Below are 14,990 nucleotides of genomic sequence, written 5' to 3'. Positions count from 1 at the left end.
CCCTTTCATCTAAAGACTTCTTTTATCATTTCTTTGATAGCAGCTCAACTAGTGGCAAATCTTTTTATTTTTCATTTATCTAAGAATGTCTATTTTGCCTTCATTCATAAAGAATGTTTTTATTTACTGTCTGGTTGACAGTTCTTTTTTTTAGCATTATTTAAAAAATATTTTTCCAGTACCTCTGGCCTTCACAGTTTCTAGTGAGAAACCTGTAATAATTTGTATGCTGTTCCCCTGTAGGCAATGTGTTGTTTTTTTCTTTAATTTTTGCTTTAATTATGAGCAGTTTGATAACGTCTGAATGTGGATTTCTTTGAGTTTATTTAACCTGTTTGCAGTTCACTGAGCTTCTTGAATCTGTAGTTTTTATGTCTCTCACCAACTTTTGGAAGTTTTTACCCATTTTTCCTTCAAATATTTTTCTGCACCACAAGCCTTTATCCTCTTCTTCTTCTTCTAGGATGTATCTTTATATCCATATTGATATATACATGTATATTTTGAGCAGGTAGTCACAGGCTACAAGTTCTGGCAAACCTTCTGTAGATTCTGTAGACTACGTTTATAATGTCCATTCAGCTTGCAAAGAATTTACAGTACTATTCGAATCAGCCCTTCATGTTGCTACCCAGGCACCAGTCTGAAACCTGCACAGTGCTCAGTTCACAAAGCCTTTGGGTTCAGGGTTTGGGAGTAGGTACTCAAGACCCTGTTCAGGGTTTGGTCTATTCGTGGGCAGCTCAGGGTGTATCCTGGAGTTCATATACAACTTTATTAAACTCTCTCCTCTTTGCAATCTCCCCAACACTTTGTGGTTCCCAGGAGTTGCCCTCCCCTCCTTGGTCTTCTGGCTAGAAATCCAGGGAACTTGTTTTCTAAAACTGTTGTGTACTTCCTGCCGCTGTTTCTCTCTCCAGGGCCAAGTAGCAGTGGGATAGAGAGAAAAAAAGCAAACTTCCACACACTTGGGACAACAGTTTGGTCAAAGACAATGGTTCTCCCCCTTTAGAGTTTTAAGTGCCTGCATGCCTGACTCCAGTGATACAGGATTGCCTGAGGCTGAGGCAGAAGAGAATGGAAAAGATGAATAGAAAAAAACGGGATCTCCCTCACCCTGACCCTAAAAGGCCCCGTCTCCCTGTCCTTGGCCAGTGACGGAGGTTTTTGTTGGAAATCTGTCATCACTGGTGCAAAGTTGGTCTTACTTTGAGTTACTTCTCCAATCTGCCTTACACCATTTATCTTCAGAGTCCTTGGGCCTTTTGCTGCATTCAGTGGGTGAGACGGGCAGAGCTCACTTACTCCATCTTAACTGTGACTGGAACCCCAGCTTTCATTTTTAAACTGCTTTGCCCCATCTGGTTCCACACAGCTGTGTAATACAGATATTTCAATACTGGTGAACACAGTACTGTCTTTGGTAACCAGCCAATCATGCCTGAATGTGGTTGGTTCACTGTTTCTAAAGAATAGGTTCAGCTTACAAGGCCCACTCCAAAGAACATCAATGCGGCTGAGAGCTGAATACTCTCATCAGGCTATTGTGGAGGGCTCCATCCATCTCAGGAGGCTCTGATCCAGTAGGACTTGCATAGGGTGGAATCCTCAAACCTTCAGCCAGGAGTGGCAAGAGCAGGATTTATAATAAACATGTGGGAGGCATTTTTACCTACTTGCCTTTGGCACTGAGGATTACTGTACAAGGAAAACATGTGATACTAGGCTCACACAGCCTGATTGCTGGCGCTCCATGTGTTACACAAACATGGTTCCTGATGAAGGGCCTGGATGATGAAGTAGAGAACGTGCAGTGCACCTCTCCCACCCATCCCTACTGGGAGATGGAGGCAGTGCAAGCATTTATCTCCTGACAGCATGCTTCTGTCCAGAGTGGGAGCTTGCTCCAAAATAGCATACCAGCAAGCAAGAGACACCAAGCTGTAGAAAAGAAAGAGCCTCTAGAACAGGCAGGCCGGTTGCATCCTCCTCTTTTTTTTTTTTTTTTTTTGCGGTATGCGGGCCTCTCACTGTTGTGGCCTCTCCCGTTGCGGAGCACAGGCTCCGGATGCGCAGGCTCCGGATGCGCAGGCCCAGCGGCCATGGCTCACGGGCCCAGCCGCTCCGCGGCATATGGGATCCTCCCAGACCGGGGCACGAACCCGTATCCCCTGCATCGGCAGGCGGACTCTCAACCACTGCGCCACCAGGGAGGCCCGCATCCTCCTCTTGACTGTAGACCTTCCTCACTCCTGAGCCTCAGTCTTCTTCTCTTTATAGTGGGGATAAGCTTATGGATCTTGCTGGATTGTTGAAGATTAAAATCAATATGTGCAAAGTTCCTGATAGTAATATTTAATAGTTAACATTATCAAGCTTTTACTATGTGCCAGACACTGCTGTAAGAGCTTTATAGTTTAGATAATTTACACTCCCTTAGAGTCCTAAATGGGAGCTGTTTTCACAAATAAGGAAATCGAAGCACTGAAAATTTAAGCAAATTATTTATGGTAGAACTGGACTTCTAAGCAAGCACTGTGAGGCCAGAATCTACCCGTCATTCTGTACATTCTACTTCTCCGATGGCAGCAATCTGTTATCACACCTATCGGTGCAGAGGTATCTACAGTAGAATCTCAGTGTGAAGAATGTGAGGGGAGGAAGACAAGGCGGGTAGGAGGTGGGAAAAGGCAGCATTCTCTTCAATTCTGCCAGGCTCCACCCTGGCCCTCTCTTCCACGCTCATGGGCATGCTGTAGGCACATTTTCCTACCTGGGGGCTAAGCAAAGACTTCTCTGTGCTGCTTTTATTTGCACTGCTGTTATAGTAGCCAAGGCCTGACTAGTTCCTCTGGGTCCAGAAGGTGAGGAGGGGTGTAATACACAAGTCATTCTTAACTCCCACCTTTATTCCCTTATATCCAGGCTATGTTGCCTCTGAGAACTCAGCAGTCCCACCCTAGGAACTTGTGGGATAACTCTAAGAAAAGACTAGATTTAAGTGAGGGTCTGGGAAATGGCAGATATCCAAGACATTACCCCCCACACCCACACCCAGGAGGGGGAATATGTGAAAGTCCAGGACAATGGAGAGATTCCTAAGTCGGGGAACGGAACAGCCAGAGGGGTGTTGAGCATCCTTCAGGCCAACCCCGAACCTCCCATTTTACATCTGGGAGCATTGATGAAGAGGGCATTCAACTGCTGAAGATCTTTGGCTAAGCTATTTCTGCTGATGACCTAATTTCTCTCCACTCCCCTCTTTCTCTCCTTTCAAACCATTAGAAAGTAAAGCAATGTGATCTGGGGTGGGGGGTGCGGAGTCCAGTACCCTTATGTCATCTCCTAACTGGATATTTTTTCTCTTCTTATCAGAGTCTATCTTCTAGCAGTTTCATGTGACTTTTTTCTCTAACTGATCACCAGTCAATCAGAACAACATACTTCAAACATACCCCCTTACTAAAAGAACATGGCCAAGGTCAGGAAAGGCCCCAAGGGTAAAAAGATCACCCTCAGTGTGGCCAAGAATTGTATCAAGATCACATTTGATGGGAAGAAACGCCTTGACTTGAGCAAGATGGGGATTACCACCTTTCCCAAGTGTATTCTGCGACTCAGTGATGTAGATGAGCTCAACCTTAGCCGGAATATGATCAGGAAGATTCCTGACTCAATCTCCAAGTTCCAGAACCTGCGGTGGCTGGACTTGCACAGCAACTACATTGACAAGCTCCCTGCGTCCATCGGCCAGATGACCTCTCTGCTTTACCTCAATGTCAGCAACAATAGGCTGACCACCAATGGGCTGCCTGAGGAGCTCAATCAGCTCAAGAATATCCGCACTGTGAATTTCGGTCTGAACCACCTGGACCGCGTGCCCACCATGCTAGGCTCTCTGAAGGAGCTCCATGAGGTGGGGCTCCATGACAACCTGCTGAACACCATCCCCAACAGCATCTCCAAGCTCCCCAAGCTGAAAAAGCTCAACACAAAGCGAAACCCCTTTCCCAAGGCAGAGGAGTCAGGTACGTTCATAGATTCCATCAAGAGGCTGGACAACCTATATCTGGTGGAGGAGAAGGATCTATGTGGGCCTTGCCTGAGAAAATGCCAACAGGCCCAGGACAAGCTGAACAAAATCAAAAGCATGGCCACGGTGGCACCAAGAAGGGCCATCTTTTCCAGTTTGGTCTCACCCAACTCCATGGCCAAGGAATCCCAGGAAGACTGGAGGTGACCTGGGACCCTGACCCTAAGGCAGGAAGGGAAAAGGGAGGGAGGCAAGATGACAATGGGCTACATCCTCACAAAACTGAGGGATTCTTCCGTTACTGCAATAGCTCCTCCAGCCAAGCCCATAAAATACCTTTCCCTACCTCCTTGGCTTGTGATTTTGTTCACTGAAGGGCTTTTAGTTCTTTGCCATTCCGTACACTTCTGTCTTCTCTGCATGCACACACCCGCACATACGAGCACAATGAGTCAGGAAAGGGACATCTGTCTTACTTCTGCCCCAGAACTCTCCTGCCTACAGCCTGTGGCCTGGGCAGCTGATACAGCCAGCACACTCTTAGTCTCATTATCACACGTTTCTGGACAAACTGCCAGCTCCCCAGTGTGGAGCTTGTTCTATTGGAATGCTTTGGGCCAGGCTTCAAAAGTCAGGCATCTCTAAGCATGGGTTGGTAGGCGGGCAGATGGACATATAGTCTTGGGAAGGGGTCAAAACTGGGCCACACAGATGGGCAGATATTACCATTAAGTATTGGCATTAACATATTGGGCTCTAAGCAGTCCTATCCCTTTCTCTTTTCTGCACTTGCATAATTTGCTCTAGGAGCTTTCTAGACTAAACCTGCAAGCCCTTGACTGGCTGTGAATGAATGAGGTTCACTCCCATCTTATTATGTCCAATGCTTTTCCAGACCTTTGTGGAATAAGGAAAGAATGGGTGCAGATAGGGGTTGGCGTAGTCAATAGATAAACACCTTACTAGGCACTGTGCTAGGTGCAGGGACTGTGTCCAATGGGGGAAAGCTTGTCTTGCCCTTTGCAACCTGTAGGGAAGACAAGTTGAAAGAAGACTTTGTTCTTTATAATGCCATTGTTTGAGGAAGTTAGATCAGAGCCTAGTGGTGTGCAGGGCTAGCCTGGCATAGAGAAAAAGCCAAAGACTCTGCAGTTGGACAGATCTGAGCCCAGAGCAGCTCTGCTTCTTAGTTGCCATCTCCCTGGACATTTTACTTAGCTTTGGTCCTTTCATCTGTAAAGTGGGAGTAATACCAGCCCAACTCCAAGTGTTGTCATGAATTTCAAGCAGATAGCTCACAGAGTGAGTACTCAGTAGAAGTCAGTTCTCTCTAAGAACTAGAGCTCGGTGCATCTTAAAGCTGAAATACTACTTTGAACAGTGTCTTCAGTCACTCTAGATCTGTTGGTAGAACTCACAATAGCTGAGAACCTTCCCTGTACCACTCACTCACACCTTTACACTGCCTAAAAGAAAGGGATCAAGGAAGATATCCTTAGGAAAGTTTTTCATTGTTCTTGTTGTTTGTTTGTTTGTTTTAAATCAAAGCTTTCCTGTGTTGGCGGCAAGTTTTGTAGTGGTCAGTGGAAAAGCACTGAGAGATAAATATCCATTAGTTCAGCGTGACTAACGTATTTCTTTTTTTTTTTTTTGCTGTACGCGGGCCTCTCACTGTTGTCGCCTCTCCCTTTGCGGAGCACAGGCTCCGGACGCACAGGCTCAGCGGCCATGGCTCACGGGCCCAGCCGCTCCGCGGCATATGGGATCCTCCCAGACCGGGGCATGAACCTGTATCCCCTGCATCGGCAGGCGGACTCTCAACCACTGCGCCACCAGGGAGGCCCTAACGTATTTCTTTTTCATGTTATAAACCATAGCAGACAGCATACTTCATTTCTTCACTCCTCACTGCTTATTTTCCTTTGAAATGCTTAGCTGTGACAACTCTATCATATTTCTAAAATCTCTGAAGATATAGATTCAAAATTCCCTTTTCAGTTTTTCTCTTTCTTAAATGTTTTCTATTATAAAAGTAACAATACCACAACATAGTTTTAAATATAGCAGCTTAAAGTATCCACAATTCTACAGTGTAAGCCAGCTGTAATATTGACAGATTTCCTTACTAGTTATTTTTCTGTGTATATTTTATACATAGTTAAAATAATAACATTCACATCATTTTTATCCTGCTTTGAAACCCATGTGGCTACATGGTCTTAATAACCATAATTTAAAACATCTGTAAGATAGTCAAACATGGATATACATAACTAAGTTATTGTTGGACATTTAAGTTGTTTCCTGTTTTTCACTAATAGAAATCATTTTGTGATGAAGCCTGTATGATTAAGATTTTTTAATGTTGTATTAAAGGGTGTGGTTTTTAAATAATTTTTGATACATGCTAGTAAGTAGCTTATAAAAAGTTTACACCCATTTATGTATCTACCAGTAATATATTAGAGAACTCATTTCACTGCACCCTTGTGAGCACTGAATGTCATTCTTTATACTTTTCCCTTCATTTAATGTCCACAATGATTTCTTAGAAGCCCTTCTACAGATGAGAGGAGGACACATGTCTGTGAAGTACATGATGAGATGTCATGCCTTAGGCCCAGGAGACCCCACTAGAATGTTGGGCCTTGACCATGTCCCTAAGTAGCCATCCTGCTATTTTACCTACTTCATCTCTGACCCAAGAAGCACAGAATCCATGCAGGGGCATTTGATCCAAACAGAAAGTGATGACTAGGTATCTGGATACTGACCATTTCTCTTCCTCCCACTCGAGACACTCTTTCTTCAGAATTAATGAGTTAAGGGAAAAGATCTCCCTGTGCCCCTACAAAGAGTCTTGGCCTGGACCCCAGGTTTGCCCCTCTACCCCCTCTCCTGGCCATTGCAGAAACTTCCTCCACTGTGCTTGGTTTCCAAAATCTCTCTCCAGCACCTCTCCTGGATTTACCTCCAACTGAGTGGCTGGCATGCAAGATGACATTTTTTGCCATCCTTCATCTCTAGGTGCTTTATGGTGCTTTCATTCTTATAGCCATGTCTTAGGAAGGGGTTTTAAGTGCACTGAACTTCACCAGGATTGAGAAATAAACAAGCAGGGGGCTTTGATTTGCCCCAGGATACATTCACCTTAGACCCTTGGTTCACCAGAAAACCCGGGCAGTAAGATGAATTGAAGATGGGAGACAGAACTCAGTTAGGAAATATCTTCTATATTTTATTTCTTTTTCTGTCAAGGAAAGGTTTAATGTTGATGTTCCCTCATGCCCTAAAATACTGCAGTCATCTTTACTTTCTGGAGAGTATATTAGGCCCCAAAATACTTGACAGGAAAGTCACAGGGTTTTCTCTTTCTTCAAATAGAACAAAACCCCTATTCACACTAACCCAGTCACCACCCTCTCTGAAAGCCAGGTGTGACCTAGGTGACCCCCGTGTGACCTCTGCCCTTGCTGTGTTTTGCCTCCATGACCTGGAGTAATTTCCTTGGCCTCTTATGTCTTCATCCCTAGGATACGCTCAACATCTCCCTAGAGTAGCTTATGGCAAAAACTTGAAGGCTAATCAGCTCTGAAGAAGAAAAGCCCTCAGTTAGGAGAAGAGAGTGGCAAGGGAAACGTTCTGGAAGCCAGGCTCTCCAGTGCCGGCCAAACCACTGACTTGCTTCTTAAATTCATTTTGCCTCTCTTGCTTTAGACTACCTGTGTGTGAAAATGACTTTGGGAAATATCTTGTGTGTGTTTTTAAAATTTATATAGAGGAAATATTTAAGAAAATGATAGACATAAATTATAGACAGTTAAAAATTTAAAAGAAGACTTTAAGACTTAAAAGACTTATGGTCTCAGACTTCCCTGGTGGCGCAGTGGTTGGGAGTCTGCCTGCCGATGCAGGGGACACGGATTCATGCCCCGGTCCGGGAAGATCCCACATGCTGCGGAGTGGCTGGGCCCGTGAGCCATGGCCGCTGAGCCTGCGCGTCCAGAGCCTGTGCTCCGCAACGGGAGAGGCCACGACAGTGAGAAGCCCACGTACCGCAAAAAAAAAAAAAAAAAAAAAAAAAAGACTTATGGTCTCTACACTTCACTTGAACTGATGAAATCCCAATACCAGTTGCCTCTTATAAGTTATGTATGTGGAATGCAATACCTCAAGCAACTAAAATCTATACAGAGAATTTATACCAAAAAAACCAAAAATACTATAGACAAATCAAAGTAGAATTTTAACAAATCTTTCAGTAATGCAAAGGTAGGCAGGAAAAAGAAACAGAAATGAACAACAGAGGAAAAAACAGGAAATGAGAAATGAAATGGCAGACTTATGTCCTAACATCTTAATAATTACATTAAATGTGGATTGTCTTCCTTACTTGTAATAGCCCCAAACTAGAAACAAGCAAATTTCCCTCAAGAGGCAAGTGGTTAAACCAATTCTGGTATATCCATATCATGGAATACTATTCAGCAATAAAAAGGAGCATACGATATACACAACAACTTGGATGGATCTCAAGGGCATTATTCTGAGTAAAAAAAAGGCCTATCTCCAAAGGTCACAGACTCTATGATTCCATTTATAGAAAATTCTCTAAATGACAAAATGGTAGAGATGAAAAACAGATCAGTGGTTGCCATGGGTTAAGGCTGATGAGCTGTGTTAGAGGGTGGGCATAACCAGGAAGTGGTAGCGTAAGAGATATCTTTGTGGTGATAAAAGTAATTGCGTATGTTGATAGTGGTGGTGGTTTCAAGAATCTACACATATGATAAAAAGGACGCAGAACTATGCATACATATCATACCAATGTCAATTTCCTGGTTTTGAAACTATACTATAGTTACATAAGATGTAACCATTGGTGGAATTTAAGTGAAGGCTGCCTGGGGCCTCTCTGTATTATCTTTGCAACTTCCTGTGCATCTATAGTTATTTTAAAATTAAAAAAAAAATGTTACAGACTATATGCAGTGATAAACAGATCTTTCTGTATCTGCCAAGTGCTAATTTATGAGTAACTATGGCAAGCTTAAAGTTCCTCAGTCATTCTGAAGAGTTAAGGCATTTCAGGAGAAAGAGCACCTTAACTTCAGATCACTGGCCTAACTTAAAATTATCCATGTTGATCTTACCCTTGAAGATTCCTGAGAAAGATGTTAAAATAATAAAAAGACAATGCATGGCTTCTCAACCCATGTCCCAGGTTTTCTGGTGGTGGCTGGGTACAAGTAGCAAGTGGGGTGGGGGGACCGTGAGCCAGCAAGTTGCTCTTTTCACAGTTCTGGACTTTAATGCACCTGCCTACTGCCCTATGGAAGCACCTTGAATGGGTAAACAAAGGGGCCAGGCTTGGTGCAGAGATCAGGGCTTAAGTTAGGCTTCTGCCTAGAAACAGGTCTGAGGTCACGGCTAAGGATAGAGCTAAGAGGAAACCTGAACAAGTAAGACAAGGAACAACACGAATGGGGGCCAAAACAAGGTCTGAGCAGGACCCAGGCAGAGCTCACCACAGGTCACTGGGCTCCACTACCCATTGCCCGTTGAGCCAACCATGTGAGAAGCTCCACCATGCCAGGGCATTGGTTATCCCACCAGGGTGTTTAGTTCACCTCTGGTTCCAGTGATTCTGCTCTAACCCTAGGGTCTGAGCTGTAGAGCCCCTACAATTGCCCTCCCAAGGTGTGCTTTACCAAGAAGCCCAAGGAGCATGTTTCTCCATTCAGTGATGGAGCTGAAAGTTCTCTTTATCAAAGTAACCACACACATTACAGATTCTCAGTCTCCCAACTGGTCATCAGCGACATCTCTGGAAGAGTAGGGACTGAAAAGGCGGGAGTGGGGAGGTGGAGTACTTGAAATTTAGCCTCCAGGCTTCTAGCAGTGGTGCCCTGATTATCGTGGAAGAATCATCTTCTTATGGGAATTTACAGCTTCTTATGGTTGGTTTTCTAAGTTCTTTGTTTTTCACTATTTTTCAAAGATAAAGGAAAGGAAACTCATTTTCTGTAAGGGAAACTCATTCTTTAAAGGAAAGCTGTAAAGGACAGGACATACTCAACTGCAGAACTTTGTGCCAAAAAATGAATTTCATCCTAACCATTACATTTAAGTTAGCTATACAACTGAGAGAACATTTCAGAAATTACAAACATGCAGATACAGTAAGGCCCCAAATATAAGCACTGCCTCACAACCAACAGCTTCTTCCAGCCCAGGGACACTTTTGTCTTGGTGGCACAGCAAGTGAGTATTTCAGAACTTGTCAGGGACCATGGCCATGGAACGATACCTTTAGCACATTCAAAGGTGTGTACTGTGTGCAACAGAGATTTGAGAGAGGAAAGGCCAGATAGGCAACCAGGCTTTGTATTTTCCTGAGTTTTCTAAACTCTGGGCTCAATAGGAACTGAGATCACTTGGAAGCAATGGAACTGAGCCAGATCATGCTAGCGTCCCAAAGAAATGTCTGTACAGAAATAAGCCCAAATATTAGGGCTCTATTTTTTCAGAGAATCAATATAGAAAATTATATTATATAGTAATCTTTTTTTTCATTTTTTATAGAAAGGAAATTGCCTTCTTTGTTACCCACTACCCTATTTACTCAGTGCCAAGAGAAAGTATGTTCCAGAACAAAAAAGTCCCCCAAACTGTCTGTTTCTTGTTATCTGTCGCTGGAAAATGATGTAACCTAGCACAATTGTTTGGTTTTTCTTAGTTTCAGGACAATTACAGTAACTAGATCATTCCAGGTACCTGATATCACGTCTATGTTTTTGTCCTTTAAAGGAGTTTGGGAGGAATTTTTAAAGGATCATTATACCCTGTATTTAGTTTTGAAACTGTTTCCAGCTCTTTGTGGAAGGGTACAGATAACTTTAAGTATAAAGATGTGTGTTTCTTCACATATTCATTTTCAACTAGCTTCGCTTTCCCTGTAACTTCAGCTATTCTCACGTCTCTGCAGAGCCTACCTATGTCTAACGTTGTGGAGTTTTTTGGCCATCAGACACGTATCCAGGGGCATCTAGCTGGCTTTACATTAGAAGACCCTATATGCTTGCAGAGCCTTGCACCTCACAAATGTCCGATTATGCCACCATGCTGGCTTCAGAATGGTCTAGTCTTGTACCATGGGGAGACAGAGGAGGATTATGGATCCCAGGCTGATCTCAGCTTTGCAAGTATTTTCTACTTGGGATCCAGGCCCATAGAACATCCTTGGAATTAAGTTATGGAGGCAGCCATTGTCACCGAAATTCTAGGCAAAACTCTGGTATCCAAAAGCTCTGGTTTCCTGTACACGGGAGATGGCCTCTAGAGGGGCCAGATCAGTCAAGAAGAGCTGGGGGTTGAAGATATGAAAACTTGTAGCACAGGCCAAGCATCTTAGGCCAGACGAAAACCTGCAGAATGGATCATGCACCTCCTTCAGAGAAGAGAAGCTCATGTTTGCTGGAGTGTGCAAAGCGCAGGTAGGCATTTTTAAAGACTCAGTGTATGAACTGGGCTTTGTCCTTGGTAATCCAACCAAAAGTGGCCAAGTTCATTCCAGGCATGGGGCAATGGCCAGCCAAGTCTTTCTAAGGCTGGGAGCCACTACTGCCTTCCCCTCTGAAACTCGTGTAGGCACACTGTGGCTGGTAGGAGAAGGGCTGGGAGAAACTCAAAGAGCTGAGAACACAAACGCCTGTATTTAATCAACTGCTCCATAAACATGCCCAAAATACACAGCAGTTGATTCTAAAACTAAGCAAAGGAATTACATTTATTGAGCACCTACTATGAGCCCAAATCAGGTTGATCCCAAAGTCCATGGCTGACCACAGCAGCACAGCCTCACCACATGCCCTGGTTGCTTGGGTGGTCTCAGAGCCTAGAACCAGCTCTTTGGCTTCCTCATTTTGTCAAAGCTCTTCTTCCATGAGCTTAGATATGTATTTCTCTGGAGCACCTCTCCCTTGACTTTCGAAACATATATCCAATGACCTACATGACATCTCCACCTGGATATCTGAGAGGCATCTCAAAATTAACACGTCCAAAATCGAGCCCCTGATATCCACTACACCACCAAAGTAGTTCTCTGTGTGGTCTTCCCCATTTCATCTTCCAGTTGCTCAAGCCCAAATGCTTGGTCTTATCCTTAAGTCCTTTCTCTCACACACACATTCCCCACCCACACTTGATTTGTCAACAAATCCCACGAGATGTACCTTCAATCATGTACAAATATGTCCACAATCTGAGCACTTCACACCATCTTTACTGCCACCCGCCCCCAATCCAAGCCAGCATCATCTCTCACCTGCATTACTCCAAAAACCTCCTAACCAGTATCCTAGCTTCTGCCTTTGACCTACTATGTTGTAGTCTCAACACAGAAGCCAGAGTAAGTCTTCTAAAATATAAGTTAGGTCACAAGATCCCTCCAATGTTTCCCATTTATTCAGAGTAAAAGGCGACCCCATTAGCATGAGCCCCCAAGTCTTACATGAACCCTGTTCCCTCTCTCATCTCTGCTCCCACTGACTCACTGCACCCAAGCACTATGGCCCCAGCCAAGCCCACCACACTTCCCCTCGGGGCCCTCGCTCTCCTTTTCCCTTGGCCTGAAATGTTCTTTCTTCAGTTATCTGAATAACTTGTTTCCCCACTTTGTTCAAGTCTTAATTCAAATATTAACTTTCTGGGTGAGGTCTTCCCCTAACAACCTAAGATTTCAAACCCTACCTCGACTGACTTCGGTTGCTATCATTATCTAATATGCTTTATATTTCATTCATTTTGCTTTCTTTCTCACAAGAATGTAAACTCAATAAATGGGAAGATTTTCAGTATTTTGCTCGTTGCTTTGTGAAGCAGCGAACACTACACATAACAAGCTATGGGTAAACCATTTTAAATAAACTGATGAAACCCATTCCATAGTCATTATAAATATTTTGAACATATCTCCTCCCTGCCCTAGCCCCACATACTCCTGGAGAAAAATAGCAACCACTGTCTTCTTCCTATTCCCCTTCTTAACTGAAATAAAAGCACGTACCAATCCGGAACTGGCCTTGCAGAGAACTGGGTACTTGTAAGGGGGGGGGGGCACTTAGGAAGAGGCTGTAAGCATCTTGTTTCCTGGGAAAGATGCTCCATATCACAGACTCATAAATTAGCATATGCTTTGCACATCACTGTACATTTATTTATTTAGCTTCTGAGTTTTCAGAGCCTCGAATAGCAAGGACAGACCTGGGACTGCGCACACCCCAATCTGAGGGCCTGACACCAAGGCTGGGCCTAGGCTGCCCCCTCTATGGGCAACCTGCCCCCACCCACCACAGGCAGAGGCGGCTTCCTGCCATTCTGGTTTGAACAAGCCTCAGAGCACTTGGGACTTCAAGTCTGTTGTAGAGGTTTAATTGGCAGAAGGAACTAGGGGAGTAGGATGAGGGTTGTAGGGGGCTGGGAGAGAGAAAAATTAAGCAGAAGGCAGATTGACATGCTCTTTGCATGCCTTCTTAGCAGTAGGGTCGGGCCAATGAAGAAAATCAAAGCAAGGCCAACACCCTGCCCAGAAAGCATGGCTGGCCTCCTCCCTGCACCTGTTACCTTAGGTTGAGCGGGTCCTCCGTGAAGCCTTTTCCTTTCAAGCTGGGTTGGAAAGAGCAGAAGCTAGACAAAAAGGGAAAGGATTATTCTATCAGCAGAGTCAAGACTCTTCCACCACCATGGCAACATTTTCAGAGGCAGGCTAGAGGTTGGGTTTATTCTTGCCCTTCCAGTGGGCCCCATTTGCCCCTAGATCGGGGTGTACCTCTGAGGCACCCCATCAGCACCCTCTGCGATTATATGCTCTAGCCTTAATAATGGCAATGATAACAATAAAACAATAGTTACGATAAAAATTACGTGTTTTAGAGACCTCCTCTGGGCCAGCACTGGCATTTCCATTGCTGATTTTAGCAGCCACTGTAGTACTCTAGGGACAAGAGCCATCTTACTTTCACGCTCCTGGAACAAGGGTGGGGTGTGGTTGGCACTATTCATTGTCTGAGTTATGGATGTATAAGACTTCTAGCTCGACTGTGAAGAAAACGTCATTTAATGCACAGAAATCACAAGGGAACATGAACCTGAGGTTCAGCATTGCGTGTCTACGTCTTCGGTTTGGTCTAAAACGGAACCTGAAGACATTTTAGGAGGCGATATAACAGCAGTCCTTCGAAGAACCTCAAACGGAGAATCACACTCAATGGAGACGCACCCAGAGCTGGCTCAGACAGCCTCTCTGCGAGGTTGTTTTTCTCCACTCTGGCCCTGCCCTTGGGACCCAGCAGCTGGTCCTGGTGCCAGTGACTGGCCAGGGCTGACAGGAAGGTAAGGCTAGAACCTCTGAGCACAAAATGGCCTGGGACATGCAGGCCAGGGATGTCAAATCTCACCTCAGAACTTTCAACCCTAAGTGGAGCTACATGTGACCACTTCTCTATTAATCCGGCTTCTGTGTGGTCTGTTTATGGCTAGGAGCCCACCTTTCCTTTGGCCTCTTCTAGATTCTCTGCAAATCTACATATCTCTAACTTTAATAATATAAATTTAAAATTTAAACTCTAGCTTAAACTCCTTAGATTGATTAATCTCTTTGGATAAAGAGAAGTTAAACTAAAACAGCATTCTTCTCTCTTTAAGAAAAAAGATGTTCCATGCAGAAGTGGGAAATCAGTTGGTAGGAATTCTTTCCAATAAAATATGAAGTCAGAACAAATAAAATTGGCAACTGGGATCTAAAAGGAAGATTAAGCCAAAATAATTACTTGGAAAATTAAAAAATAAAGCCGGAAAATTCTGGAAGGCCCATTAAATATGTTGTGTCTGCACACTTTTTTCTCCCTTCAGTTATTACTGTCCCAAACTACTTCAGTTCATGAAACAGAGCCAG

At 44.2% G+C, this 14,990-nt stretch overlaps 2 protein-coding genes across 2 annotated transcripts in view; one reads left to right on the top strand and one right to left on the bottom strand.

Annotated features, from left to right (window-relative positions):
* The window catches only part of WDFY4 (WDFY family member 4), a 294,420-nt gene that overhangs the window by 59,324 nt on the left and 220,106 nt on the right, over nucleotides 1–14,990 (bottom strand). The window contains exon 47 of the mRNA XM_082637674.1: nucleotides 13,661–13,723. Coding sequence (XP_082493800.1) covers nucleotides 13,661–13,723 — 63 coding nt within the window. The remainder of the gene's footprint in view (nucleotides 1–13,660; nucleotides 13,724–14,990) is intronic.
* On the top strand, nucleotides 3,473–4,294 carry LRRC18 (leucine rich repeat containing 18; the record flags this gene model as incomplete). Its single annotated transcript, XM_082637689.1, has 1 exon — nucleotides 3,473–4,294. The coding sequence occupies one exon, from the start codon at nucleotides 3,473–3,475 to the stop codon at nucleotides 4,238–4,240; it is 768 nt and encodes a 255-aa protein (XP_082493815.1). The 3' UTR covers nucleotides 4,241–4,294.

The sequence above is a fragment of the Mesoplodon mirus genome (genome assembly GCF_964341445.2).
Source record: "Mesoplodon mirus genome assembly, chromosome: 2".
In the NCBI taxonomy this organism is placed as follows: domain Eukaryota; kingdom Metazoa; phylum Chordata; class Mammalia; order Artiodactyla; family Ziphiidae; genus Mesoplodon; species Mesoplodon mirus.
This window is presented reverse-complemented; position numbering and strand designations above follow the sequence as displayed.